This window comes from Balearica regulorum, chromosome 3 (assembly GCF_011004875.1).
Source record: "Balearica regulorum gibbericeps isolate bBalReg1 chromosome 3, bBalReg1.pri, whole genome shotgun sequence".
Taxonomy (NCBI): domain Eukaryota; kingdom Metazoa; phylum Chordata; class Aves; order Gruiformes; family Gruidae; genus Balearica; species Balearica regulorum.
In genome coordinates, this window is record NC_046186.1 from 4,318,455 (window position 1) to 4,345,844 (window position 27,390).

General features: G+C 46.6%; 1 protein-coding gene across 2 annotated transcripts; it reads right to left on the minus strand.

The window, feature by feature from the left end:
* Window positions 1-4,297: 4,297 nt before the first annotated feature.
* Window positions 4,298-22,830, minus strand: EFHC1 (EF-hand domain containing 1). Of its 2 annotated transcripts, XM_075750403.1 has the most exons (11): window positions 22,689-22,830; window positions 17,014-17,235; window positions 15,187-15,474; window positions 13,178-13,327; window positions 11,576-11,768; window positions 11,035-11,258; window positions 10,102-10,242; window positions 8,676-8,889; window positions 7,890-8,037; window positions 6,802-7,018; window positions 4,298-4,938 (listed from the first exon to the last, which is right to left on the minus strand). In XM_075750403.1, exons 1-11 carry the CDS (start codon window positions 22,761-22,763, stop codon window positions 4,867-4,869), a joined length of 1,944 nt encoding a protein of 647 aa, XP_075606518.1. In that variant the 5' UTR covers window positions 22,764-22,830; the 3' UTR covers window positions 4,298-4,866. The 2 variants fall into 2 exon arrangements, with proteins under 2 accessions (XP_075606518.1, XP_075606519.1); XM_075750404.1 differs by lacking the exon at window positions 10,102-10,242.
* Window positions 22,831-27,390: the final 4,560 nt, after the last annotated feature.

Sequence of the window (27,390 nt, forward strand, 5' to 3'; positions counted from 1 at the left end):
CGGGGCGGTTTCTGTAGCTGGACTTTGCTGTTGGTGCCTCTTGTGCAGCGAAGCCGGCTGTAGCTTTCGTTCTTTGCCGCGGCAGGAGCCGACGAGCGGCACGCACCCTTGGCTGGGCGAGAAGAGGGGACACAGGGTTGCGGGGAGCTGGGGTGCTTTTGATGTTCAAGCCAGGATCGAGGTCCACCTTCCTTGCGGGTGAGGGAGGCGCGTGGTCCTTAGCGTGCCCTTTGCTCAACCCTTCGGGTAGCTGAACTCTGGCTCTCTCCAAGTGCCGTTCTAGCTTGAGGCTGGCGCAGTCATCCATCGCATCATTTGTGTTTTGGGGAACGGGTGACACTTGATTTTTATGCCCCTCTCTGAGTCGGGTCGGGTTTTTTTCCTCCTCCTGTGTCTTTTCTCCCTTCCTTCCCTTTTCCTTGTTGAGCCCCAGCTAACGCTGGGCACCAGAGGGAGAAAATGCGCAGGGACGCGAGGACAGTTGGTCAAATTCCACTTGTTCCCCCGTTCCCACGACCTCTGAGTGTCAGATGAGAGATATCAGTGGGAGAGGGATGCTCCTTTTTTCAGGGGAACTGAGGAAGGAGACTTTGGAGCAGAGCCCTTGGTGGTACCTTGCAGTTGCTCCCTGTTGCCCTTGCCGGGTAGATAACAAACGTTTTTGGCTCAGAGGCATCGGCAGTACCCGAAATGCAACGTGATGGGGACAGTGGGAAGAGCTTTATGTTAGGGAGGGTGTCGAAAAGGTCTGGTGTGAGGGGTTTTTTCCTTTCTCCTGCCTTTTCCCATCCCCAGCCATCCGCTGCCACGTGCCCTCCGAGAGCGACTGCTGGCCGGCATCTCTCCGGAGCCTCAGCCGGTCCTTTCTGCCAAGCCGGTGCCTCGCAGCACCTGAGGTATTGACTCTGTTCACAGGTGACATATACGGTCCCCCAAAAAAACTGGCTGCTGAATGATTCCTCCTCCTGCCTGCTTCGCCTCGGGCAGCTTTTCCACTTGCACAATCCTGCGTCTTCGTAACGTAGCTGATGATGCTTTGTATCCCAAGTGCCTTATGTTGCCGTGTAGTCTCTCGTACGCTTGATCTGTGTACTATATCAGTAGCTGAACGCCCTCCCTCTTTACGACATATGTACAACATATGCTACATTTATGTGGTTTTTTTGTTTTCTTTTTGATAGAGCTACCAGTAAAAGGGACAGTTTGTTTTGGAAGCACTTCCATGTGTTAATTTTTTTTTTTTTTTTAAACCTATAGATGATGGGCCTTTTTTTGCCCTCCCTTATATTTAGTCCACAGAAATCCCCATCCTTCTGTTATACCTAAACGTGGCAGGACCCCTGGGTGGCTTTTTGGGTTTTGGTTGTTGGTTTGTTGGGGATTTTTTGGTTTGTTTTTTTTTGAGCTGAGCCTTTGCTGCAAGGCAGTATGCGCTGTCATCCCAGAGGTCTGCAATCCACCCTCCGTTGGAGGGGCTGCCACAGGCCGCTTCTGTCTCTGTCTTCTAGCGCGAGCACCATCCCTCGGCTGCAAGCCCGCAGTAACTGCTTCTATGTCCGTGTCGTTTCCCAGCAGACCGAGCTGTCTTTTCAGCCCAAAGAGCTTTTTCTTTCCCAAACGGAGTATTTTCATTGCAAGCCCTTAGTGGTCAGTCTTTCCTCGACCGCTCTTTGTACAAAGATGCCGTGAGTCCACTTGCTTTGAGTGGATGCTCTTCTGGTGCCCCATCTTGTCAAGCCCTGTGTCTTCTGCAAAAAAGACCCAACCCCAAACAGGAGCTTTTGTCTACAGCAGTGCAGAAAGTGTCAGAGATGATGCAAACCTGCAAGTCTTTACTTCCAGTGTAACGTTATTGCTCGCACCCTTCCCATGGGCTTGAGACTGCTTTTGTAATCTGTGTCCGTTATCCAACCTAAGGTGGTCAGGGATGGAGTAGTCTGTGATTTTTGGTGTGAAGCATGGTGTTTTCCTGCCCTAGGCTAGACCAGCTGTGAAATACCAGCAGTAGTGCTCTCTTTTTTTGTCTTAGATAGTTGGGGAATGGGCTTGGGAAGAGAAGGGGGCAGAGGAAGAACAGATGTAGCATTTCACGTGTAATTTTTGAGTGACTCATGTTACGGGGCATTACGGTTGCGTTATTTTTTTGTTGTTTAGGATTCATAGAACCGTATCATATCATTTCTTCTTACTCATCACGTTTGGGTTAGTAGTAAAGAAGACAAGTTCCGCTTCCCCTGTAGGTCCCCTTACCCTCACCTTGCCATTTGAAAATGTATTTTTGGTAGGCTTCCTGGTTGGAGGGAAGAAGGACTGCTCTGGGATGCCTCCCCCTTGCCTCCAAGCGACTCCTGAAGCCTGCAGATACCCTGCCTTTACCGCAGTGCAGGGGGGTTTACAGCAGCCTCTGTCTCTTCCCTTAGACAAAATCTTGGTAGATGGACCCCCACTTGTCTCAGCAGTAGATAGAGATGATGGGGTTGGATTTCCAGCCTTCTGGTAGACTTTACGTGATTGTGATAGATGGTTTGGCAGGCTTTATACTCAAACTGTGAAGTCTGTTACTTTGCCTCAGGGCTGTGTGTGGGGTTCTGCTGGCAGCGGGGAAGAGTGGCTGTTGTAAAAGTCAGGCAGAGGCACGTAGTTTTTCTTTGAATATGTTGAACTCGATGGACCAAACTTCAGCAACGGAACTCGAGGAAAATTTCTGTTCTTCCGTATTTATGCTTTAGTGCAAATTTCCTAATTTTGGAGGGGGTGGAGGGAAGGAACAGTCTCTGAAATTTTTCATTCTTCCTGTCACTTAAATTTTTGTATGAATTTTGTTTGTTGTTGTTTGTTGTTAAATGACTTTTGTGACACACTCAACAAGAGTATTTTTCTGAAATAAATAAATAAAAGGCATAGATTCTTCCATTGCTGCTGTCCGCTGATGCTTTATCGCTCTGCTAAGCTGTATGTGCTTCCGCAGTGGGCTGCGATGGGTTGTGCTTGTCTCTCTCCTGCCATAGTCTGTTCCCTTGGGTGCAGCATCTCGTGTCCTTGTATACCCCACAGTTGGGCTTCATCTTCTCGCATTTCCCACGTCTACAGCATGGGCAGCTGCTTCTGAGTTAGTTACCCGTGGCTGCCTTCATCCTTGGGAGTGGAGGATAAGGGCATTTGTAGGATATGATTTGTCTGATGTGGTTTAGGTGCATACTTTATGGTGAGCTAAACTGTATACTTTCTGCCGCTGGCCGCAGGGCATGCTACATGATTTGGCTGAGTATTAGGTTACAGTTTTATAGCATGTGCAGGAAACAAGTTTTGGACTTTCTTTTCTACAGCCTAAAGTTCCAGTAATTTCATCTGTAAGTCCTTGGTCTCTGGAAAAGCTGATTAAGGTGGCCTTTAGAAGTTAGCTTTTGTCAGCTGCTGCTTGGAGGGCACCTCACACGATGCCGAGCCGTGCCTGGAAATCCGAGGTGGACCAGAGACAGCTGTAGTGATTCTTGGTTGGAGCAAGCAGCAGCACAAAACGGGCCCAGAAGAGGAGTGACCTTTCCAAACAAGAGGAGGCAGGAGCGACCTGTCATGTGGAGAAGTGGGAATCCACAGCACAAAAGCTGATTTAAATAAGCGTTTTGTTCCAAGGAGCTCTGTTCTCTACTGTGTGTGTGATAGCTGCCTTGCATGTGTGCTCAATGGCAATACCTGGCAGGTGTCATTTGGGGTGAGAAGGTCCCTGCCACGTTCACCTTCGTGGAGAGATGAGCAATGTGCGGAGCACAAGCGTCACAACTCTACTGCTATGCCAACTGCTAGTTTTCCCTTTTCATTGGACCTGTCTGGTAAGATGACAGGTTGCGTAAGAAGGGTTTAGATAGTATCTCAGTCCCAAAACTGTTCTCCCAACCTTTTGTTAAAAAATGCAAAGCTACTGTCAGCAGATTTGTGTACAGACCCCTGATATCTCCATAGCTATGTGAGAGCTAAACTCACCACTCCATTTCAAGTAAAGAAAAATCCTTCCCTGTGAGGGTGCTGAGGCCCTGGCACAGGGTGCCCAGAGAAGCTGTGGCTGCCCCTGGCTCCCTGGCAGTGTTCAAGGCCAGGTTGGATGGGGCTTTGGGCAACCTGGGCTAGTGGAGGGCGTCCCTGCCCATGGCAGGGGGTTGGAACTAGATGGGCTTTGAGGTCCCTTCCAACCCAAACCAGTCTGTGATTCTATTCTATGATTCTAAATCCAGAACCACAGTTTTGTGGGGGCTTTCCCCCCTCACTTCTTTAATCCTTAGATATTCCAGACATGAGGTAATTTTATTTAAAACAGATTTATTAGCACTTTTATAGTAGCCATGCATGATTTGCGTACATTCAGACTAGCAAGCATGAGTTTATTGTGATCCACGGCAGGGCTCTTATCATCGGCATTGCAAGAAGATCTAACATTTAAACTGGCAGCCTTCACTGCTTGAAGGTGAAAGGCCCCTTTCGATGCTATGAGAGAAATCTAGAGTGGTTATCACTCCAGGCTTTAGACAGCTTTAGCTCTAGCAAGCCTTGGTGTACTGTATTAAAAAGTTGAGAGAGCAACAGGAGAATCTGGCTTTGGTTCTCCAAAGTTGTTTCTCATCTGAGTGTCATTTCAATACCCAGCAGTTGCGAGGTTGAGTTTGGTGGTAGCTAAAAGGGCACGGAGAGGTTTGGAAGCAAAAAAAGTTAACAAAGTGAGGGTGAAGTTAGCTGGCTCTAGTAAGGATGGAAGGGGGAGAGCGAGTGAAGCAAAGGTGAAAACTAGAGAATCCTTTTTGAAGTACAATGTCTTAAAGTCAAGTCAGCTAAGAATTTTATTGCTGGTTTTGTGCTTCAGCTTCTGGGCAAAAATCATGAGGGGAAGGCTCTAAGGAAGTCACGGTAGTTTATCTTGTCTTCTCCACAAGAACATAGGTCAATAAGCTGGGGGAAAAAAGAAACAGCAATCAACATAAAGAGTTGGAAGAAGGTGCAAATTTCTTTTTTTAGGAGAAAGTGCCCAGAGGTGCTCCTTGTGTGACAGAGCAGAAGATCTTATTCCCCTGTGTGGAAGAGTCTACCACCTTAGTAGTCCTGAATCACAGGTAACCTTGAATGCTTATAGATGACACTAATCTATGCAAGGAGAAGAGTTAAAGTGTTTGAGTTCAATCCTGAATGCCTTCTAAGTATCACCACAGTGGCAATAGATCCACAAAAAATAAAGTGTGACCACAAACTGACATAGGCCACAGCAAATCTTTCAGAAACCCCATAGAAATCCCTGCCAAAAGTGGGATGGGGGCAGCATATCCGAACAGCTACTTTTCACTGGCATCGCTTTAGTGTGTGCACATGGCGTAAAGGGGAGATGCAAATAATTGAGCTCAGCTACAGCCCTACTAATGAGCCAGTTCTGGTATCCGTGCCTGACCCTGCATTGTGTTACAGAGCTATAGCCTTTGTGTGCTTAAGGGGAAGAAAGAGGGCTTTTGTTTCTTTAATTGCATAACTAATCTCTTTCTGACACCCAGGGAGATGGAAAAAGGTCTAATATCACAGTTCCTTGAAAGGATTCTTCTTCCCCTTGTCTCCTGGAGACAGATTTACTAGGGTTGCTCTTGTGTGACTGACAGCTGTGCTTGTCTCCAATCCAGACAGTAGTTAACTATCTGCCACATGTTTAATTTATGGCACTGCCACACTTCTGAGGGCTCTGGGCACACTCTTATTAAGATTTCAAGAGAGAAGAGGGATGCTTTTAGCGTACAGGTCCTAGGTGAGGCTTCAAACATGGGGGTTTAGCCTCAATTGTCACAGGTTCTCCACGTGCTCTTGGGCATGTCACGTCATCTCCCATTCTCCGAATGGAAGCAGGAAGGACTGTCACCACATTGTACGTTCCTCAGGGCAGAGCGGTCTCTGATGAACCCTGGGTGCTGGTCAGAGGCACAGTGCACATCCAGAGACCTAAATACCCTGCCTGGCACCTTTCTAACCACGGCTGTGATGCTCATGTTTGGCTGGTTTAGAAAACGTTGGGGATTTTTAGCAAGGGAAATACTCCCTCTGATTTCTAGATTTCTTTAAACTCTGAGTCTGCCTTTATTGGCCACTAATCTACTGCTTACCACATCATGCTAAGAAACCATCCTTGCCAGTCATACTCCTGAAAGGATCCTCCATCCCTGCTGCATGAATTTTTCTCTCCAGCTTCCCTCATGCAGACTGTGATCTCCACGTGCTGTTGCTCATAGTGCCCAGCAAGCCTATGTTTCAATTGTGTTAACCAAGTGGTTATGATTCCTTTTTTTTTTTTTTTTTTGGTACAATACTTAGTTCTCAAAACTTCAATTCCATTGCTGTTAAATCCAGAATGTATCTAAGCTTTCCTAAGGCTCGTTCCCTAAGCACCTCAGTGTCACCTCTGCTCAAGCCCAGGTGACCTTAAGTCATGACAGACACTCAGTGGCTCTGTGGCAGCCTATGCCTGATCTCTATCATGATATATAACCTCTTCTGCTCATCCCTGAGACAAAACTGTGCAGCCGAACACTAGACTGGTCATTTGGGGGGCAACCTAGGTAACATCTCTTCCCTTTACTTAGAGGACAGCAATTGTTCTCTTGTAAGACAGGGTCAGTCCAACAGCTCAGTGGCCCTTCTGAATTGAGACTGTCTCGTGTTTTTCTTGAAGTTGTTCCCCTTTGTAGGGTAAAGCAGCTTTTGGTCTCACCAGGCTAAGGTTGGTTTGTAGAAGAGCTATAGGAGGGGAACTCAATATGCACAGCACTCCTTCCTTCTGACCTTGTTAAGAAGAATGGCATCGGTCGGCACACTCAAGCTGTTGCAAAGAGCTAAAAATTTTGCTTGGTCCAGGATGCCAGAGCCATCCTTGTCGCACTGAAGAAACGCCTCCCTAATGTTCTTGTTGTTTAAGTACTTATGGAGCTTCATCTCTTCCTGAACCTGCACAATTAATTCATCCAGTTCCTGTTTGTGGGTCCCAAGCATGGGGATGTCACTGTAGAAGAAAGGAAGAACAGGACTTCATGTAAAAGCTACTTCTGGCAGCCTTACCGTGACACTCGTGTGCTGGCTGCCCACCATGGCTGGCCAGACTGTATTTCTGAATACAGAGCAGGCTCCTGGGGTGCTTGGTTTTTACGGCAAGCTCATCTCAACTTGGACTTGGAGATGAAGCTCAGTCTTGATCTTGGAGCATTAGGTAAACTGTTTTCGCTTTGCAGGACATTTCCCCCATGCACCTTCTGTCTGCAAGTGCTCTGCAACAAGGAACATTTCCTCGTGTGCTTCACACAGTCCCAGGAACTGTATGCAACTCTAGTTTCAACCAGAGCCCCTCAACTACCATGATACTGACTGACTCCAAAGTGTGTTGTGAGGTAATAGGGTTGTTACTGGGTGACCCAAACTGGGTCCAAGCAGCTAAAAAAGAGGATGTGGTCTAGGCTTTGATGGGCTGATAAGCGCAGCCAGAGCAAATGGAAGAAAAAAAAAAAAAAAAAAAAGACTTCACCAACCCTCTTGCTGAGCCTGCAACTATCTAGTGGCCCATGCAGATACTGTTAGCAGCATCTGCTACAGTTAACTACTGTCTTTTGGGATAAGATGACTGTGTGCTTTTAGCTGCAGGTATCTCTGCTGCTGAGCCAGAGCTGTCCAGCAAGGTTTTCGGGTCAGCAGCAGCCACAACATTATATTGTACACGCTTGACCCCCTCCATACGTGTCCAGATACAGGCTCTTGGAGCTGAATAATCAGCCGAGCAGCCATTAGACAGCAAGCTGGAGCCCATGGAGGCCACTGGAAATCCCCTTCGTTGTCAACCCTGAGTCTCATTTAGCTCCACAACACCACCCTTTGAAGCCTACCTGTTGGCAGTCTCCTTTACCACCTGCCGTGGGCGAAAATGATCCCTCAGGGACTGCAGTGTTGCTGCAGGGAAACTCTCTGCATTGCTCTCCATATAATTAAGCACATATTCATCGGCGTCAGTGATAACAAACCTGTGGCCAAACACTGGGTAAGAGGCATTAAAGAAAGCAGTGTTACTCGCCTTTCAGCATGGGTAAGTCACTTCATCATCCAGGAGAGAGCATGGTTACTTGCCTTTCAGCATGGGCTCAGATTTGAGCGAGCTCTGCTATTTGTTTCAGTCTTTGAAGTGAGAATAGTTTCACTGACTCAAAGGGAGTTTTGCTGCATGAAAAGCAGCTGCTGAGAGCAAAGGCCCCGTGCTTGTTCCTACAACGACTCCCCCCCATTAGCACTGGCATGTTTCTAATATTTCAGTATTACATTTATTTTCCTTACAGGATAGATTTTTCTTACAGGATAGGCCTTTGCTACTGGAAGTCATCTAGCATAGCTTTAACCCTGTGAATTCTGGCAGGTCCCAAAATGTAAACTGAACACGTACTACGGAGAACATATAGCTCTTTTCCTAATTATGTCAAAGGTTCAAACACTGATAGTAACAGAGTTATATTAACGTACACCAGCTGGTGACAGGGAAACTCAAATGTGATGAAACCCAGAAGGAACGGATCTTTCAAGTAAAGGAAGGTATATGCACTGTCCGTGCAATAAATGACGTATCAGAGCAGGCACTGAAGACAAATGCTCAAAGACCATTATCAATCCAGGCTGGATTTTACCTTCAATTGTAGAACCGATGGTGAGGTCAGAGGGCTCATAGTACATGGCATTCTCTGTAGTAGAGCCTGGTTTGGCGACTCTGGTCTTTCCTAAGTATTTGCCTCCAATGATGCCAGAGTTACGGACTGGGGGTTCATAGATGCTGATCATGTCATTAGAGAGGAAATAAGAGAGGATGAAGCGACGCTTTCTGTCCTCGGGATTTGGTGATTCCTAGAGGAAAGGTAGTGGCTTTGGAAAAGAACATTTCAACCAGGTTTTTCTTACCTGGGGTGCTTAGGAGCACCTAGTAACCCACTCATAAGCACCCAGAGTTCATAGCTTTTTTTTTTTTTTTTATAGCTGACTAAACAAAGCACTCGATGTAGGTCAAAAGCTACAAATATGCTGACAACATAACAAAGCCCCAGACAGCATTAAGTATCTGAATTTCAAAGGTTACTTGCTCTAGTCAGGCTAACAGAAGCAGAATCTGGGCTGCAATGACCAAGTATATTCAGTGTTTCCACAGACTGAGTAATCCAAGAGAAAGGAATATCCTACATGGAATGATTCATCACAGAGAGAGACTAGCTGTAAAAATCAGTATTAAAGTTATATTTTTCATTATAATGAGTGCCTGAGAGAGGTTGGTGCTGCTTCCAGCTCTTAGTCACAGGAAAACACTCCCCTGACACACCAGTGGGTTTACTTGCTTAGTTTAAAATTAAGTGGATCTGACCTCATCAGCTGTGACCTTTAGGAGCTCCTGCACAATAGGGAAAAGAAATCAGCCCTTAGTGTTTGGAGAGGGCAGGCACCAGGCAGCACAGGAAATGCCATTGCTACTGCTGGACGTGCCAGAGGCTCCTTGCATAAACCAACTGTAAAGCTGGCACAAAGGCCAGGGCCTGAATGCTGTTGCTGTGGGTGGAAAGCACCGTCCCCGTGGGCTGCCCGGGTTCTGCGCTGGCACTTGGCTGCTCTGCTAGCACGGCCCCTTGCTGGCTGCTGTGGCCAGGACTAACCTGGAGAAGGACAGGTGCCGGGAGCCAGCAGCAGAGACACAGCAAGCTCGTGCTTGTGGCAGCAGTTGAAGGCAGGCAGAGGCACAGTGCCCAGTCGCAATGCTGTTTCAGTTAGGGCCATCTGTCACGTGCTGATGTCAGTGGGAGTTATTCCATAAATGGCTGTGGTTTTGTAGCATGTCTGTTTTGTACACTCTGGCCTTGTTTTTTGCTACCTTTGCATGCTACTAATTGTCACAGCAAGTACACAATAACCCAACGGCATCCCCTGAGGGACACTCGCATTGGCTTGGGGAACTCTCTTTTCTCACCAGCACAGAGGAGAGTTTGCTAACAGCCTTGCCTGAGCAGGCTGCTCCTCTCATCCTTCTGACTCTACAACATAAGCTGGCACTATACCATCAAGGACTTGACTTACCAGGGCCACCTGGTATCGCAGCACCTTGTGGTTATTCTCTAGCATTTTAATTATATCTTTCCGTGGAGGTTTTGGAAGCAGAGAAAAGCAGTTCTGAAGAGAGTCTTCGAGGATTCCAAAACCATTATAGGGAGGAATTACCTGCATCCAGAGGAGATATCAACAGCTGAAACTAACAGCAAGACAAAGTTTGCAAGACAGCTTAGCAGAAACCATCTGTTTGGAAAGAAATCTTCTGTCACCAGGTAGCAATAGCTGTGACATCCTGCCCAGTAGAGATGCTACTAGCCCGGTCATGTGTTGGATCCCTTAATTACAGAACTATTTAAAACAATTAAGAAAATCTGAAAGTCAGAAAGCCAGATAATTTCTCTGAATGAAGAGCCTATGTCTATACTAATAACTAAACCTTCCTGTGCACAGGAACTCAATCCCCTATATGGTTACACTGTTAACCTAATCCCGATCATGTTCGTGGTCCAGGCCAGCTAGCACTCCAAACCGTTCCTAGGCTTGGTTTGGGAGGTAGCAAGGGCTGTGACCGTCCCCATTAGGCAGTGTGGACTTAGCCACCCTGATTTGGAGGGTGAAGGAGAGTTCAGTAGTATGAGTGCAGCATGCCACTTGGCTTCCCAGACAAAACCAAATCCTGATGCTGTTTAATTTTCTAGTATAGATATAACCAGAGTTCCTTCTATCACTATTAGCAAGTACTTTGTCATCTACAGTATTAGAAATCAACAGTTTCAGAGGACTTTCATTTTTATATCGATTATGACCATTCTTGCCTTGTCTTTTTCAAGTTACTTGCTCTTTTCTTTAAGCTGAACTTGTTTACTACAGGCTCATACTAAGCCGAACCTACACTTTACTGTAAGAGAGAGCTTATACCGACTGCTTCCTTCCCTCCCTTTGAGAAATTGTACGCAGTACCTGTGGAACTTTCTCAAGTGGTTTCTTATCTATTATTTCCACTGGCTGGAAGTCTGTGATGCCAAATTTGTCACGATAAAAGTTTCGCGTGAACTCATCACAATCGTAGATGAAGAAGGTGCGTCCAAGGAGGGTGGTAGATTTGCCGACAGCAAAATCTTTAGCTGTGTACCACTCAAGTACCTCCTGATCAGAGATCTCCAGCACACAGCTTGGAAAGGTCTCTAAGGACGAGGGAGCAAAAGGAAAAATAAATCAATTAACAAAGATGTTTGTTAACATTTCCTAGTGAAAAGGGATACAAAAGCAAGCTGTAAAAATAGCTCTGGAAAGCTGTTGGTACTGCCACCGTGCTACTGTTTCCCAAAAGATAAAGAATTTAGTCATCATTTAAAGAATTTTTCTTTGGCCAAAAACTGATGACACTTGGTGTGTTCTCAGCAAAAATTCTCCAGACTCAGTGTACCTCTGACACAGCCACCACATACATGTCTACCCACCAAGGCACTTTAGACAGATGTGCTGGCCAGTCTAAACTTACTTTTCTTGTCCACAAAGGTTTTGGGCAAGCGTTGGCGTTTTATCAGTATTGGGAACGGGTCTCTACCATCATTTTGCTTGTAGACTTCCCGAACCTCCACTGTGTCATCTGCCAAGTAGTAATGGATGATGTAAGGCCGATTCTCACCAAACATACTGTTAGTGTCATCCCATGTGGCGTAGAAGCGAAGGACCTGGGGTGGAGAAAAAAAAAGGCAGAGAATACAGACAAGGATTAGAATTACTAATACTTTATCCAAATGAAGCGAGCTGAAATGGGTTGGGTGATTGGAGGCATCTCAGCAATCTTTGCCAGGTACAGAAGAAGCAAGCCCTTGTACTGCGGGTACTGGAATGAATGGGCTGCTGTGGCAGCAGTGGGAAGGACGGCAGGGGCCTGGAGAGCTGGCTTACCCTGACAGCAGCAAGTGAGAGAGAACAGTTTATGCTAAGACAAGAAATTTAGTTCAGGTTGCAGGAGGAAAAATGGGGGGAAGTGGTTAAAAAGCAGCAGAAAATAATTGCCCAGGAATGAGTAGAGAAGTAGGCTTAAGGGAAGTGATTTTTATAATGAAACGTAATACAGAAGACAGAATCTTGTTTTGACTCTTAAACCTCTTAGAGGTTTCATGGCCAATTCTTTACTACTCTCATGCTGAGGAAGGCAGAGGGGAATGCACTCAGCAGCCCTGAGGAAGCTGCACTCACTGCAGAACCCATTTTGTTTCTGCCTAGTGGAAATATCATCTTTTAAGGCCAAGAAATCAAACTCCTCACACTGCAGTGCTCAAGAATTCCCCAAGGTACAGCTCCTAAACAGCCAGCCCAAGAGCCATTGCAGGCAGGGTTGGCCCAGCACAGACTTGAATCGCTTAGGCTAAACTGGCAGTAAAATGGCAGCTATGGCCAAAAGAAACCCTGTCTGCTCCCCCCAAAACAGGGTGACCACATCCAAAATGGCAACTGGATATGATCCTGGCCTGTGCTAACTAACACCTAGCTGGTGGCCAGGAACTGTTTGATTGATAGCTGGCCAGGGACAATATGAACTCAGGTCATGTCCTGGTCCTGTTTTATTTTCTAGTATAGATGTAGTCTATAGGGTTTCTCGCATTGTTTCTAGATGAAAAGAAGAAGATCCAGAGGAGCAGAGAGGAGAGTGTTAGTCATCTGTGTGCAGAGGGAGAATTCAGTCAGAGCAAGTGGCACTTGTGTCTATCTGAAATTATCCACTCTGGTACCTGGCATCAACATTTTGGGAGAAGACAGGAGTGCATACAACATATCCATTCATATTACAACTGCATCTGCCCCTCTCTGCTAACTTCCCGAGATAAGTAGCTTATCTCATCCCAACAGAAAGCAAGAGAGAGATGGAGGATCTAGAGCATAGTTTCTGCAATCCAGAGAAGCTGCTCACAAGACACAAAGCCCAGCAAAAAAGATGAAAGACTTTGTTTTTTACTAAAGCCAAAGAGCAAATCTGGAGTCTGTTCATTGGACTGAGATTTTTTTAGAATGAGTAAGGTTGTAGACACTCACAAGACTCGGGTTTCCATAACATATAGTCTGTAATGTGGGTAATCACTACCAGCTCTCTCACCTGCTTGTCGTAAGTCAGAAACTGTTTGAGTTGGTCGAAATCTGATGGTGTGATATACTTTCGCATAGGCATCCGACGCAGTTCTGTGTAAGGATCAAAAACCATTTTCTCTGGAGGGTTCAGTTCAATTCCTTGGCTCTCCAGGAACACCTAGGAAGGTCGTCTGAGGTATTAATGCTGGCGTGAGTTCTGAAGGTAAGAGGTAACTAGAGATTACAGACGGGCTGAGTGTTGTCAGAACACTGCAAGTTCATTCCTCACAGACCACCAGGCTGCAGGAGTATTAGTTCTACTGCAATAGCAAATACCATAGAAGATGACCAAGGATGTTTCTGTTTAAGCTGCTGCTTAGCTTTGCTTGCCCTTTAATTACTCAGGGCAGTTCTGTCCTCAACATCCTAACTCAGATTTTACTTCAGCACAGCTTTCCTTGGCCTTAGGGCTTTAAATGGAGGATAACTGTCAATTGGTCTCTTTTATGCAAATGACAAAAATTAAATTAGTACATAACCGTGGATGTAGTCAGCTGGAATTTGCAAGAGACGTAGGGCTCTCCAATATGTCAGACAGTGGAATTTAGTGTTACCCACACTAGGCCCACCGAGGCCCTTCAGGCCACAAGGATATGTGCCAGAGGGGTAGCTTTGGTCCACCTTTCAGGAGGAGTACTTTTGCCACAGAAAGAGGACAATCTGTTTGTTTATAAAGAGATTTTTTGCTTACCTTGGATGCATCAACAAACTCTATGGTATTACTTGTGTACTCACATCAGTCACTCAAAACAACCTCTGAAGTCAATGGACTTCTTCCCTTTTTGGCCTTGGGAAGTGGCCCCATGAAAACATTCATCCCAGGAAGCACCTATGCAAACATCTCCAACAGGCATGTGAGATCACCCTGAAGACTCACAAAGTAGGTTCACACTTTCAGATTTGCTATTTTCTGGTCTGGAGGATGCCAGTTAATGATAAATAAACCACTGGCCTTGAGATGTAGACACACATAGCTCAGTTCAATCAATTCTGTGATTTCATGTTTTCTATCAACCAACCAACATTAACATGAGAACCAGCTCTTCATCTGATGTGAACTGAATTTAACAGTCATCCAGTTGCAGCAGAGCTGGGCCCACAACAGCCACATATATACCAACATATTACACATGCATGGGAACATTCCTGGGCACTGAGGCCAACTGGCAAGGAACAGCCTGCATCTCAACTCTCTCAGCCTCCAGGACAGGTTGGCTGCACGTAATTCACCTATTAGGAATGGTCCCTGGAGCATCCTAACTCCTGGACCACTCCTGGGACTTGCTTGGAACAATAGTAGTTGACCAGGGCTGAGATTATAGTGGGGACAATCTAACAGGATACCATTATACTGGTATTTGTTATTACTTGTCACTGGATTGTTATTATTTCATTTACTGGTACAGAAATACCCAGAAACAGAAAAGCAGGCAATGAGTAAGCTCTCTTAGAAAGGGCAGTTCATACCATGATTCTCAACCCACAGATCATGACCGCTCTTCTGGCTTGGCTGTAGATGGTGCAGAGTTTCTTACTGCATTCCCTTCCTCTATTCTTAACCGAGGAGTATTAAGTCGGAAAAGAGTAAGGATCAGTAATTTCCCTTTCATATATGCACAATGTTTCATCCAGACTCTAAGCAGTTAAACTGTTGTACATATAGAAATGAGCTTAGAACAATTCTGTTCACACAGACATAAGCTTAGAATTTGTACTGTAAGGAGTATTTCTGAGGACAAAGGATGGACTCCCAGCAGCCCTGAGGCAAAAATACTGAGCAATTAATGTGCCTTCAGCAAATACACCTTGAACTTCCCATTGATCTGAAGAAAGAATTCTCCACAAAAAAGCAAAACAAAAGATTGCAAACAACCTTATTGCAAAAGCTACAGATGCAGACTACCGGACTCTAACAGCTCTGGCCACTTGTAACTCCTGCGATTCTTTGTGTCGGTGTTCTCTGTTCAAGCAACACACCTGCGTGAATGGGTCACAGTCGACTATGCGGTACGTCCTCCCATACATGGTGATGTTCATGCCCCGATTCAGATCTTTCCAGTGGTAGTGATCCCCACGGTCATTCTTGGGCACCCGGTGGCGTCTAATAAGTCTGCCTTGAGGAAGACCGGAGTTCTGCACAACAGGCTCTATGACGCTCATGCTGTCATCTTCCAAATAGTAATAGATACCCACTTGGCGGATCCGGTAATGTTCTTCTGCGGAGAGAGGAACATCTTCCTGGAAATAGGCATCAAACTTCAAAATCTGCCAAAGGGGCAATATCCCAACAGGAGAGAGAAAAAACCAATTTGAACACCATGATTAGTCTATTAAGACAAATAATTTATTATTTGTAATGTTTTTTGGCAGTGCAAAGTTACTGGTTTGAAACCTATAAAATCATCAAAGCCAACTGTACCCTAATCTGTAACTGATGGCAGAGGCATCATGAGGGCTTTTATCAAGACCTGCCTTATACAAATTTGTTACACATGAGACAGGTGTAAAAAATACAGCCTTTTCCCTACTCCTTCTTGATCGCCTACTATTTCACCTACTGCCGGGTGCTTGGTTACTGCCAGTAATCTAGTCTACCGACATACACGGCTTTCTTTACTCTTGTCAGCTTTGCAGACCCTGATTTAGGGAAGCTACCGGGAGATTTTAGTAAAGAGTTCAACCACGTCTGTGGATTTTAAACTCCGCATCTTTCAGCAAAAGCTAATCTGTGCTGGCGAAAGGAGGAGACAAATAAGCCAGTCAATATCACAGTTCCTGTGCTTGGCAGAAGCATAAGGAATATTCCCTCCAAGATCATTCATTGCCCCTGAGAGGATGTAGGTGGCCAATCAGGCCTTGTATACCCAGCCTACATCAACCCAGAGGCCTGGGTAATTAAGTGATGATAAAGCCAGCGAGTTCCTACTAGCCAGCAAAAGTGCTGCAAAAGGGACCGTGACTTCCTCCAGCAGCACTGGGGCCCCTGCTGCTACTCTGCCTTGAATGAAGGGGCAGAGAAGTATTTGACAGATTAAACGGCAACATCTACATTACTCTGAAGGAATAGCCTCAGTAATTAACAGAGCACATCTGTTCCCCAGACTGTCTCACAGATGGGCTGGCTGCACGCTGCCTTTCCAGGCCCGCCTGGCAGCATGCAGACCCCTGCACACACTCAAGTCTGCTGAGCCTCGCACGCTTTGCAGCAACTGCTCCCTCCCTGGCTGCGGCTGCACCAGTTTGCCGTCTGTGCGACTGGCACTTGTAAAATCAAGGGTCAGCTCAGGATTGCTCCAAGCAGACACATAGCCACCTCCTAGTTCGATACGATCACCGAGATAGGAAGTACTAATGGGGCAGTACAGGCTGTAACACGCTGCGGTGACAAGCACAAGCAGAAATAGAGAGACCGCAGTTAAACAGTCTAACAGGGTCCTCATGGCAGACTGTCTTTCACAGTTTAAGCTCAGTTACAATCTCAATACAGTTTTGGAAACGCAGAATGCCAAGCTGTGGTTTACAGGGCAACGGTTATAAACTGAAGCTTTTCAGAGTTAATCAAACTTCTTTTCCAACGTCTGCTGGAAATGCTCTAGTGTAACTTGTGGGGAATGTCTTACATCGTTTACGTATTATAATCCTCCTCCCGAGCAAAGAAAGCCTCTTTCAGTCTGGGGTTCAGCTGTCTCTGACTAAGGGCTGTGGCATCTGAAAACTGCTGCACACTGTCCCATGAACCCTGGAGCTGACTGTTTATGTCTCTGAACTTGGCCAACGATATTCCTGGAATAAGCTTCTTTATACCTTTTTGTCAAGAGCCACATGTGCTGGAATGAAGCTTGAAGGTGGAGCCTGTTTGGCTCGCCCATAGGTCAGCGTGGGTCTCTTGTTGGATATTTCATCTAATTCAGCTTGAGAAAGCTGATTCACATATAGTCGCTCCCTGCCGATCCCCACTGTTGGCAGCCGAGGAAAGGCAAATCCATTTTTGTAGCCCAGTGTCTGGGACCGATGAAAAGATGTTTTCTGTGGAAGGAAATCCAGCTGTTAAAATACTACATGCACTTAGCAGATATAGCTACTGAAAGCACAGAAAAACAGTAAAACAGTATAATATCCAGAATGCCCCCCGCCCCCAGCATTTTATTATAACTTACTTCAGCAGTTATTTACAATCAGATTTTAAACTTAGATCAAGAAGGCTGAAAAAACAGTAAGTGGCTGGAGGAACAAAGCAGCAGAGTGAACTTGAATCCTAGCACTGGTACAGACTCCTCAAAAGCTTAAATCACTTAATTTCCCTATTGCCATCATTCTCGGTGCCTAGAATGGAGTGACAGCACTTCATCTGCCTTAGTATTTACCTCACAAAGTCTTTGTTCCCTACTCTGTGTTATGGCAGTACAGAGCACCATGTGAGCTCACTCTGTTACTGCCTTACAGTGCTCCCTTGACTATTACACCTTGTGCACCCTCTGTGTTTTCCATTGCTATTTATTTTGTTAACCCTCTCCTGGGGATGATAGTCACAGGATTTTCTTTGCTGGGCTAAATCAAGGTGTGTCATGCTCCCAGAACTGCAATTATGAAACCTACCAAAGTGTATTAGCTGTTTCACCACCTCTCTCCACAGTCTATGCAAGGATCACACAGGCAGTTGGACTATATGATCGCTGTAGGTTCCTTCCAACTGAAATTTCTATTCTATTCTATTCTATTCTATTCTATTCTATTCTATTCTATTCTATTCTATTCTACTCTACTCTACTCTATTCTATTCTAACAACAGTGTAAGACCCTATAGCAGATTAATGAGAAGCCTGATGAAATGAGAAGAATTCTACCCACGTAAGCACTGTATAATGTTGGCTATAGGAGTCATCTTTTATTTTTAGTTTTGTTGGTTTAATCTTGGTTTTGGGCTTCTTGCAGCCTTTCACCTATCTTTGCTATCTGCCTGACGTCAGCTACTGAGCCACTCTTCAATCTAAACAATTATCCAGATGGCAAAGGAAGGTCCCTGCTTTGCTTAAGGACACACAACAAGAAAATGTCAGAGCTGAGCATAGGACCTGATTTCTGTCAGCCCAGTCCTGTTCCTCGCTACTGAAGATTAGGATCGCACTTGAGTGACACTAAGGTACTCAACTTGCAGTACAGTCCACCACGCCTGGTACCTCACTTGCAATCCTGAAAGCATTTGAAATAGCATGTGCCTGGCTGGTCCCACTGGGCTTTCAACACTTAATGCTCCAGAGAAAGCAGGAGAATTTATGAGTCCCTGATAATAAAATCCCTGACTTTACCTTGACTTTTGCCAAGTAAAACAGAGTTGTATTTGTTGCATTTCTAGCGCTGAAGGAACAAGCTTCAGCTCCTTTTCTAGACCCAGACTTGCAATCTGTCCAACCTCAGGCATGTGAGCCACTTCTTATCCGCCCCCTCCCTCACCCTTCATGGTTAAGCCTCTAATCTTATTTATGCCTTCAAGGCCCCACTTGAATTTCACACAATTGCCTGTTTTCTCTTTAAACTGGTACTACGGATCTCGCAATGCTGTGGGGAGAGCAGTTAGGAAAACAGGCTCAGGTGAAAACAAGAGAGCTTACTGAAGACAAGTTAACAGAACATCTTATAAACATTAGCCCTGCCACAGAACTGCCATTTCCTTCTGTTAAATAAATACCAAAGGAAAGCTATGGGAAAAATATTGAGGGAAAACCAGGAAGTTTGTCTTTAAATTGGGCAATATCAGTGTTCGTCAGAAGTGCAAGGGCTTTTAAGGGCCCACAGTTGCCTGAAGAAAACACCACATAAATTCATAAGGCTCCCAAAGTTGATAGGCTCTCCCAAGTAAGCATGGATGCCAGATAACATCTCACAGTATCAGGTGACTCATGTAAATATAAAAGGGAAAACCCAGAATGTAAACTCCTAATTAGTTGCTCCCAATTCGTATCTGAAGACATTGCACTGAATGAAGTTCCTTCTTTTTGCCAAGTCTATAACGCTCCATGCAAACACTGTTCCCCCTCCCAGTGCCTCTGTTCCTCTGTCAGATGAGCACTAAGCAATGACAATAGTTTCTTATTTGAACACAGAGGTTTTCTTCAGCACTTCTCAGCATTCCCTTGGAAAACAAGTCTCACAATGCCCATTTTATAGACTGGAAAATTGAGGCAAAATGAGTTACTAGCACTCACTAGGGCTCATCCTGAGGAACACTGTAAAGCCATTTCTGGAGTCTAGATCTCCTTAAAACATTATCAGTACTTCATACTATCAAAACATTACCAATAATTCAGGTTACACTAAAATAACGATCTGCTTCGCTGAGTCCCGTGGGTGTTTCTTACATACACACAGCACTGCTGAAGTCAGTAAAAGCATTCACATGACTAACGCAGACAGGATTTTACTGATAGAGGAAATAATATTTTGCTAGGGGCAGAAATTTGCGTTGCAGATTTCCAAGACATTATAAATGATATTGAGGAAATAATATTATTAAGCTGACAATAATTCTGAGATAGCCTTTATTACTGTATGATTAAGAGTATTCGTTATGAGTAAATGACTCCACTTACTGTTGAAGAACTCAGTCGTCACTGACTTAGAAAATAATTTGACTGTTCGTGCTGGAAGGCACCACTAACACTGGTACAGTGACAATTTATCCTTGGGTAGCCCTAATCCACACACAAGCAGAATAAAGAAAAGAGAGGGTGCTATTTAGGAAAACAGAGACAGCTGGGTTCCCATAAAAGCATCCAGAATGGTCTGGACAGGGTTTACCAAGGCCCATCATGACACAGTCCTTGTCAAGAGCACATCTGTCAAACAGGTATTAGTGACACCACCACCACTGGTCTAAGGAACATAGGACAACATCCTCCTAAGGGAGCACTAGGTCCCTTCGGTGGTGTTACGATCCTTTAGAGGTTCCTCCCCACTCCGTCTGAGGAGTTACAGGGTACCTAGGAAATACTGTAGCCTCCTCTAGAAATACCAGGAGCATTGAGGCGGCAGGAGATGGAAGGGAAGCTTTCCTCTTTTGGGAGAATAACCATTTCTGCTGGAACATCAAATAAGCATGAGGTCTGTGTCCTGGGAAGTTGAGAGGCTTCATGAGTGATATGGGAAGAGCAGAGTGGGCTGACCTGCAGCAGGGCTCACCATCACTTGAGAAGATTTGCCAAAGGGTAGACTGGGTTGGTAAGAGGTTCTCTCTTCTGTAGAGCACAGTCTAGGGGACGTATCAGGAAGACATGGAAGTGCTTGTTCTGGAGGTGTCAGTCTTCAATAGGAATATCAAGGACAAGTAGTACTGTCCCAAGGTCGTCTTGTGGTTTTTTTTCAGTACACCATGTCCCATGACGAATGTTCACATGCAAGTATATGAGGTTCCTTATCCTGGTATACTAGAGCATACTGGGGCCCTGTTCTCCCGATCACCAGGCAACTTGGATGTATTGGGAGGGAACAGGGGGAAGAAGGGGTCTCACTCGGCATATGGAGCCTTATGGAAATGGAGGAGCCTGTTCTTAAGGATATGAAGCTCCAGGGGAATGCCCTGGTCTATCTGTTCCCTACAAAAGTCTGGGAGCATTGCTTCTGAAAGAGGCAGTCAGGGTATTGGTTTCTCAAACTGGAATTTATAGCATTGAGTTGAAGTTGAGCAATGGTGTCAAAACTTGAGATATTAGTTCCCCAGGGAGAAGGAAGGGCAGAGCTGTCAGCTGCTCTGAAACACTACTGGAAGGAACTAAGGGAGTATCAGTTCTCATCTGTGGAACTGCTTCCTCAAGAGGATATTGGTAGGATTTGGTGTTATCAGACCCTCAGTGTGTGGGCCATTAGGAATGGGGAATAGGAGAGGTTACTTCCTCATTTAGGTATCAAGTGCAGAGGATGAGGATGACACTACTTCTTCCAAGGAACCAGCTGAGAGGGTCTCACTTCCTTGGCAGTATCCTGGAGGCTGTGGTAGTATCGGTTCTGCAGAGGGATACCAGTGCTCTGAAGCCTGTCAGGTTCTCAGGTTCCAGATCATTAATTCCCTATGAACTATTAAGGATTCAGTTCTCCAGGCCATACCAGGAGAGCATTTGTGGAAGTATCAGAGCTTTGGAGGAGAGGGTATCAGGAGAGTATTGGTTGGCCAGGAGATCGGTGACTTCAGGGTGTATCTGTCCCTTTAAGGGTGGTGGGTGGGTCCAAGACATACCTGTTTCCCTAGGTGTGCTGGGATGGTTTTGAGGATTAATTCCTAGTGGAGGACTGCTGAGGTTTGGAAAGTGTTGGTTCTCCGAGGTATATCAAGTCAGTTGAGGGGATATCAGGTGCGTTTAAGGGTCCTGGTTCAGGGCAGTATCAGAATGAGTAGCAGGTTCAGAACACATCCCTTTGGGAAAACTGATGGTTCAGAGAAACAGGAGTTTCCCTGGGGGAATCAGGTTTCAAGACTGTAACGTGAATATGGGGATGCGCCTTCTCTTGGGGTACCACATGGACTGGCGGGGGAACTATTGGATGGATTCAGGGGTACTGTATCTCCATGGGGTGAGTTTGCAGAGAGTAGTTCTGCAGTTATAAGAAAGTTTTTGGGGTGTCAAATGAAACTGGGGGAACCCACATCTCCAAAGCTATCAGGATAATTTCAGGGGTTATCAGATGGGTGCAAAATGCAATGGGTTCCTTGGGGACAAGATTAAGAGCACCAAGTTCCCTGGAAGGTGGGCTCCTGGTCCCCTGGGAACAGACTTTAAATTACACTGGGAGTGTAACTTAGGGAGTACAAGGTCTGCTGTGGGTGGGATCAAGGGATACCAGGTGGGTTCAGAGACTTCAGGTCCCCTAGAAGTGAGCTCAGCAGGTATTTGGGAAACATCAAGTCCCCTGGGGGAGAGTTCAGTGGGTATTAGGTGTGCTGGGGAGCATCAAAGGAGTTTACAGGGCACCAGGTCCCTTGGAGGTCACTTCACAGGGTACCAGGTCCCCTGAAGGGTTCCTGGTGAGTTGGAGGGGTACCAGGTCCCAAGAACATGGGTTGTCAGGACACCCCCTCAGGGAATTTGGGAGGTAGCAGGCCTCTTGGGCAAATTAGAGGGTGGTCTGAGGGAATAGGTGGTTCTCTCGGGGTGGGTTCAGGAGGTAACATGTCCCCCAGGGGAATATCAGGTGAGTTTAGGGGTACCAGGTTTCCCGGGGAGTTAGAGGAGGGTCTGAGGGAGTACCAGGTTCCCTGGAGGTGTGTTCAGGGGGTAGCAGGTCCCCCGGGGGAAGCCGGGCAGGGTGCAGGTCACTGACGGGTCCCTGGAGCAGGTGGGGGAGGTAGAGGTTCGGGTCTCAGGGGGATTTTCAGGGGGGCTCTCAGGGAGGGACGTGCTAGGCCAGGTCGGGCCGGGATTGGGGGTGTCCCGAGGGAACGGAGGTAGGGGGTCCCCAGGAGGCAAGGTAAGCCGGGCGGCTGCGCTCACCATGGGGTCCCTGAAGGCGCAGCCCGGGAGGAAGGGCAGGCCCAGGCCCAGGCCCGGCCCCGGCTCCGAGCTCATGGCGGCTGAGGCGCTCCCTCCCCACGCTCCGGCGACGCCGTCTCCACGGCAACGGCCGGCCCAGCCAATGCGCATGCTCGCAGGGCTGGGACACATGCGCACTGGGCCGGCGGAGTTCCGCGCTTGCGCGGTGAGCGACAGAGAGAGGTTGCCGTGGCAACGGGAGGGCGGCAGCGCGGCCGGCGGAGCCTGTCCGAGCGGCGGGGCGGGCCGTGGAGTGGCCGGGCCGCCCCCCGGCACGCTGGGAAGGGGGGCCCGGGATGCCCTCATCCCCGCAGTGTGCAAAAGAATCGGTCCGGGGAGTTGTGGGAAGCATTAATCCTGTTTTCGTACGGATTTGAGTGCGCTTCGGCCTACTCCAACACAGGCTGCGGCCATGTTACTCCTCACCCTCAGGCCCGGCCGGGACCTTTCAGCATCCCGCAGCGTGTTGCCTCTGCCAGGCCCTCACCCCTTCGGCACAGCTGGACTATTAAAATCTCTTGGCTTCCAAAATGGGTGGTGGCATCCAGGTTGGCTTTTGGGAGTTGTCCCTGCCCTGTGCAGTGCCCAGGGAGAGGGGTAGCTGTGGAAGGCCAAATCCATACCTGGAGTGCTCAAAACATTTTAATGGGAGAAGTGATTGTGCTGGTTTATTATGTATATAGTATGTATATTAGCTGTGAAATAGTGGCGTTTGTAGTATCTAGCACTGACATAATTCCTCTCTTTTAAACCCAATTTTTATCTCTGTCTGGAGGAGCAGCAAAAAGAAGCAGCAGGGGGGCCATCAAGGAAAAGGTGGTTGTGCAAAAGTCACTCACAAATGCAAGAGCTAAAAGAGAGCCAAGTCAGTCACCATGGAGAAAAGAGGGTTTTGTATGTGTTTCCCTTGGTCTCTTTATCAACCGTACACAAGACAGGCCAGGCTGCAATTCAAGGGCAGTCAGCAGGATCTGAGGATTTTGTAAGCAGAAGTCAAGCAGAGAGAAATGCAGCCAGACCGTCTGTCTAAGCGTGGTGTGGGAGAGAGAAGAAAGGCAGCCGGTGGGAGATAAAGAATGAGGCTGATGAGCTTAGAAAGGAAAATAATAGATTGAAGGCCAAGCAGGGCTGAAAGAGCTGGATCTGAAAGGCAGCAAGCTGCTAATGTGACTGCTGACTCAGATGCAGGTGCTGGGACTGACGTGCTCTCTTGGATTTCTCCTGCTGCGATATCCAGGCACCCTTTAGCAGGTTTCCTGAACTTTGCAAGGGCCAGGGCCTTCCTCAGAATAGGAAACTTGCCTCCATGGGCCATGGGTTATCCTCTAGGAGAGTGACAGGAACTTTTTAACAAGGCTGTGTGGCATAGTGCCCCCGTGCACAGCTTGCAATGGGGCAGGAGTGCTGCTATCCCGCTCTTTGTATGAGTGGGAAACTAAGGCCAGGGGATTTATCCAGGGTCACAAAGTAGGATCTTAGGCTCTGGATATGAGCAGGTTCAGGATCCTGTCCTGTGGTCCCAGTACATTCATCGTGGGTGTTTTAAGGCAGATGGGAATGAAGAAAGGAAGATTAAGGAAAGCCATAGCAGAAGCTGGTACTTTTTTAGGAAGAGTGACCATAAAGCAGGCTAGTGGAGAAATGGGAAATAAGGAATTGAAGCGGAACTCAGAACATCTGGATTCAGCATCATCTTTGACATCAACTTCTGTACAGGCAAATCCGACTTGCCAAGGTTAAGACAAGCCTCTTTAGCTTCCTACATCCCTACTCTCTATTTGTGAAAGGAAAAAGGAAGTCTTTATTAAGGGTTCCTATCTCTTATCTGTTCAAAGGTTAAGTATTTTAGAGAGACTGTGCGATCATGTGTATATACCCTACTGTAATACGCAGCAATAAAAAAGTCCTCATGCAAGGAGAGTGGATGTCTCAATACACCCCATCTGTGGTCTGAGGGATCCAAGGACTACTTCTGATGAGTCTCTTAAAAAAAACCCACTGAGAAGCCCAGGCTTGTTGGCAGTGGGCTGAAATTTGCCATCTGAATCACATCTAGTGACATATTCCAGGATTCAGAGATCAGACTGCTCTCCTGCACCACTTTCCACACTGCTTTGTCATCATATCCACCATTTGTCCAACTGACCAACAGACACTCTGATGAGGCAATACAAACTTGGATTTTTGTCCTTTCTTCCAGCCCATCTATTGGCTCCTGAGGGCCAAATATTTGATACAAGTGTGTTAGGATACTGCTAAGGAATGAGTTTAGTGCTCCTCACTTCATAGCAAGAGGAACTGTTTTGGATTGAGAGCAGGTCTTACCTTCAGCCAGAACAAAGCAAAGAACTACAGGATAAAGGATAAGCCCTCACCAGGAACAGCTGCGGGATTTAAGACACAGTATGTAGCTTAATGCCTTAAACATTGGGCATGTTCAGTTCTTTTTTTTCCCAGGGCTGCTAAGGCTCCACTTCTCTCTCTGAAGTCAAGAGGAGCAGCAGGCAACACTGGGAACTATTCTTCTCCATCTAGTCCCTGAGACCATCTTCAGCAGCTGCTTAACAAAACAAAGAAGGAAACATCTTACTCAGAACTGTTTGCTAACGCTCTGCCTCTTAGCCCATACTATCAGCGAGCTGCAACGATAAGACCTGATAAACATTGCCAGTGGGTGAAAGAACCTCTTCTGTGACAACTCGCTGCTGCAATATCTGGTGCTTGAATTAAAAATTGTTACCTTCTCTCACGTTCTCTCCTCTGAGGCTGGCGACACACAAAATGACCAAAACAAAATGCCTCTTTCCTCTGAGGTAGAAGCTCTTTTACATTTTGCATTTGGCTTCACGTGGTTTGGATAGGCCGGTTCCCTTTTTTGCTAATAACTGTCTCTAGCTTTTCACGCATCAAGGATGTGTGTGTGTAATATCAGATAATATGGATAGTATGGAGCACCCCTCCTATAAGGACAGGCTGAGAGAGTTGGGATTCTTCAGCCTGGAGAAAAGAAGGCTCCGGGGAGATCTAATTGTGGCCTTCCAATATCTGAAGGGGCCTACAGGAAAGATGGTGAGGGACTGTTTCTCAGGGAGTGTAGTGACAGGACAAGGGGTAATAGGTTTAAGCTGGCGGAGTGTTGATTTAGATGTTAGAAAGAAATTCTTTACTGTGAGGGTGCTGAGGCCCTGACACAGGTTGCCCAGAGAAGCTGTGGCTGCCCCTGGCTCCCTGGCAGTGTTCAAGGCCAGGTTGGATGGGGCTCTGGGCAACCTGGGCTAGTGGAGGGTGTCCCTGCCTATGGCAGGGGGTTTGGAACTAGATGATCTTTAAGGTCCCTTCCAACCCAAATAATTCTATGATTCTATGATTCTATAATGACAGGCATATAGTAAATATGTTCCCTAAAACAGTATCACCAGTTTCTTCTCAGCATACCAGAAGTCTCTATTTTTGTTTTTAGTTAAAAAAGTTAACAGTCCTGTTTTTCTGTTTTGGTATTTTCTGTCATTCCTCTCCAGTTTTTACTTCATGGAAACTAAAAGCTTTGGCCTAACTCATCTGGTGAAATCCCTGTCACTTATGGAGAGAGCGAGACGTTAGCAGAGCACATCCCTTGCTCAGAAATGCATCTCTTTCTCTGCAGAGTTGGCTGCACGCCTGCTTGAATGGGAGCGTTTTTTCCTAAGCTGGTCTGGAGGGCCAGCGCTGAAGGCTCTGCTTTCGTGGCACCGGAGGCCTCTCTCTGCGGCCCCAGATGAAGACATCTCGCCCTCTGGTGGGTAAAAACACAACAGTATGGAAGCATATTAAGAAATAATAATTAAAATTATTAGTGTGGTGGTAACAGAAGGAAAAAGAGCAGATTTTTTTAGAGGACTGAAATTCACACTGAGTGTATATCCTGGGGGACGGGGTATGTCCTCCTGGTAAAGAAGGTTTAAACTAGGGATGATGGGGGAGAGAGAGAGAGTGTTACCAGCAGCCCTGTCAGGGAGCAATGGGCAAGGTTGGTGAGCAGAGGGCCTGGAGTGATGTAGCAGAAAGAGATCACAAAATCAACAAAACAGGGCTTAAGCAAGGTCACCTGCAGTATTCGCACATAAGCAAGGAAGTGCCTACAAGGCACCATTATGGAGAAATCCCTCAAACCCTTTCTGGGAAATGGGAATGGTGGAGTGTCTTTCTGAAGTGGATGTAGACTAATGCAGGCAGTACAGGGACTATGCACGATGAGTTAGAGATCCGTGTGCACCTGCAGGGCTGTGATCTACAGGGGATCAGGGAGATGTGGTGGGATGGCGCCCATGACTGGAGTGTTGCAGCGGAGGGATGCAGGCTCTTTAGGAAGAACAGGGTGGGAAGATGAGGAGAGCGAGCTGCCCTTTATGTGAGAGAATAGCTGGAGTCCGTGGAGCTCTGCCTTGATGATGAGCCAACTGAGAGCTTATGGGTAAGGATTAAAGAGAAGACCAATATGGGTGACATTATAGTGGGTGTCCGCTATAGGCTGCCTAACCAGGGAGAACAAGTGGATGAGGCCTACAGGCAGCTAGGAGTAGCCTCATCTTTGCAGGCCCTGGTCCTCATGGGGGACTTCAGCAACCCTGATATCTGCTGGAAGGCTAACTTCCTCCTCCAAGTGACAGAGGAACCAACAAGAAGA

Coding starts and splice junctions, on each gene's coding strand:
- EFHC1 (XM_075750403.1), bottom strand. CDS start 22,763: ATGAGCTCGGAGCCGGGGCCGGGCCTGGGCCTGGGCCTGCCCTTCCTC. Junction 17,236..22,688: donor GCGCCTTCAGGGACCCCATG/GTGAGCGCAGCC, acceptor TTCCTTCCACAG/AAAACATCTTTTCATCGGTC. Junction 7,019..7,889: donor GTAAAGGAGACTGCCAACAG/GTAGGCTTCAAA, acceptor TTTCTTCTACAG/TGACATCCCCATGCTTGGGA.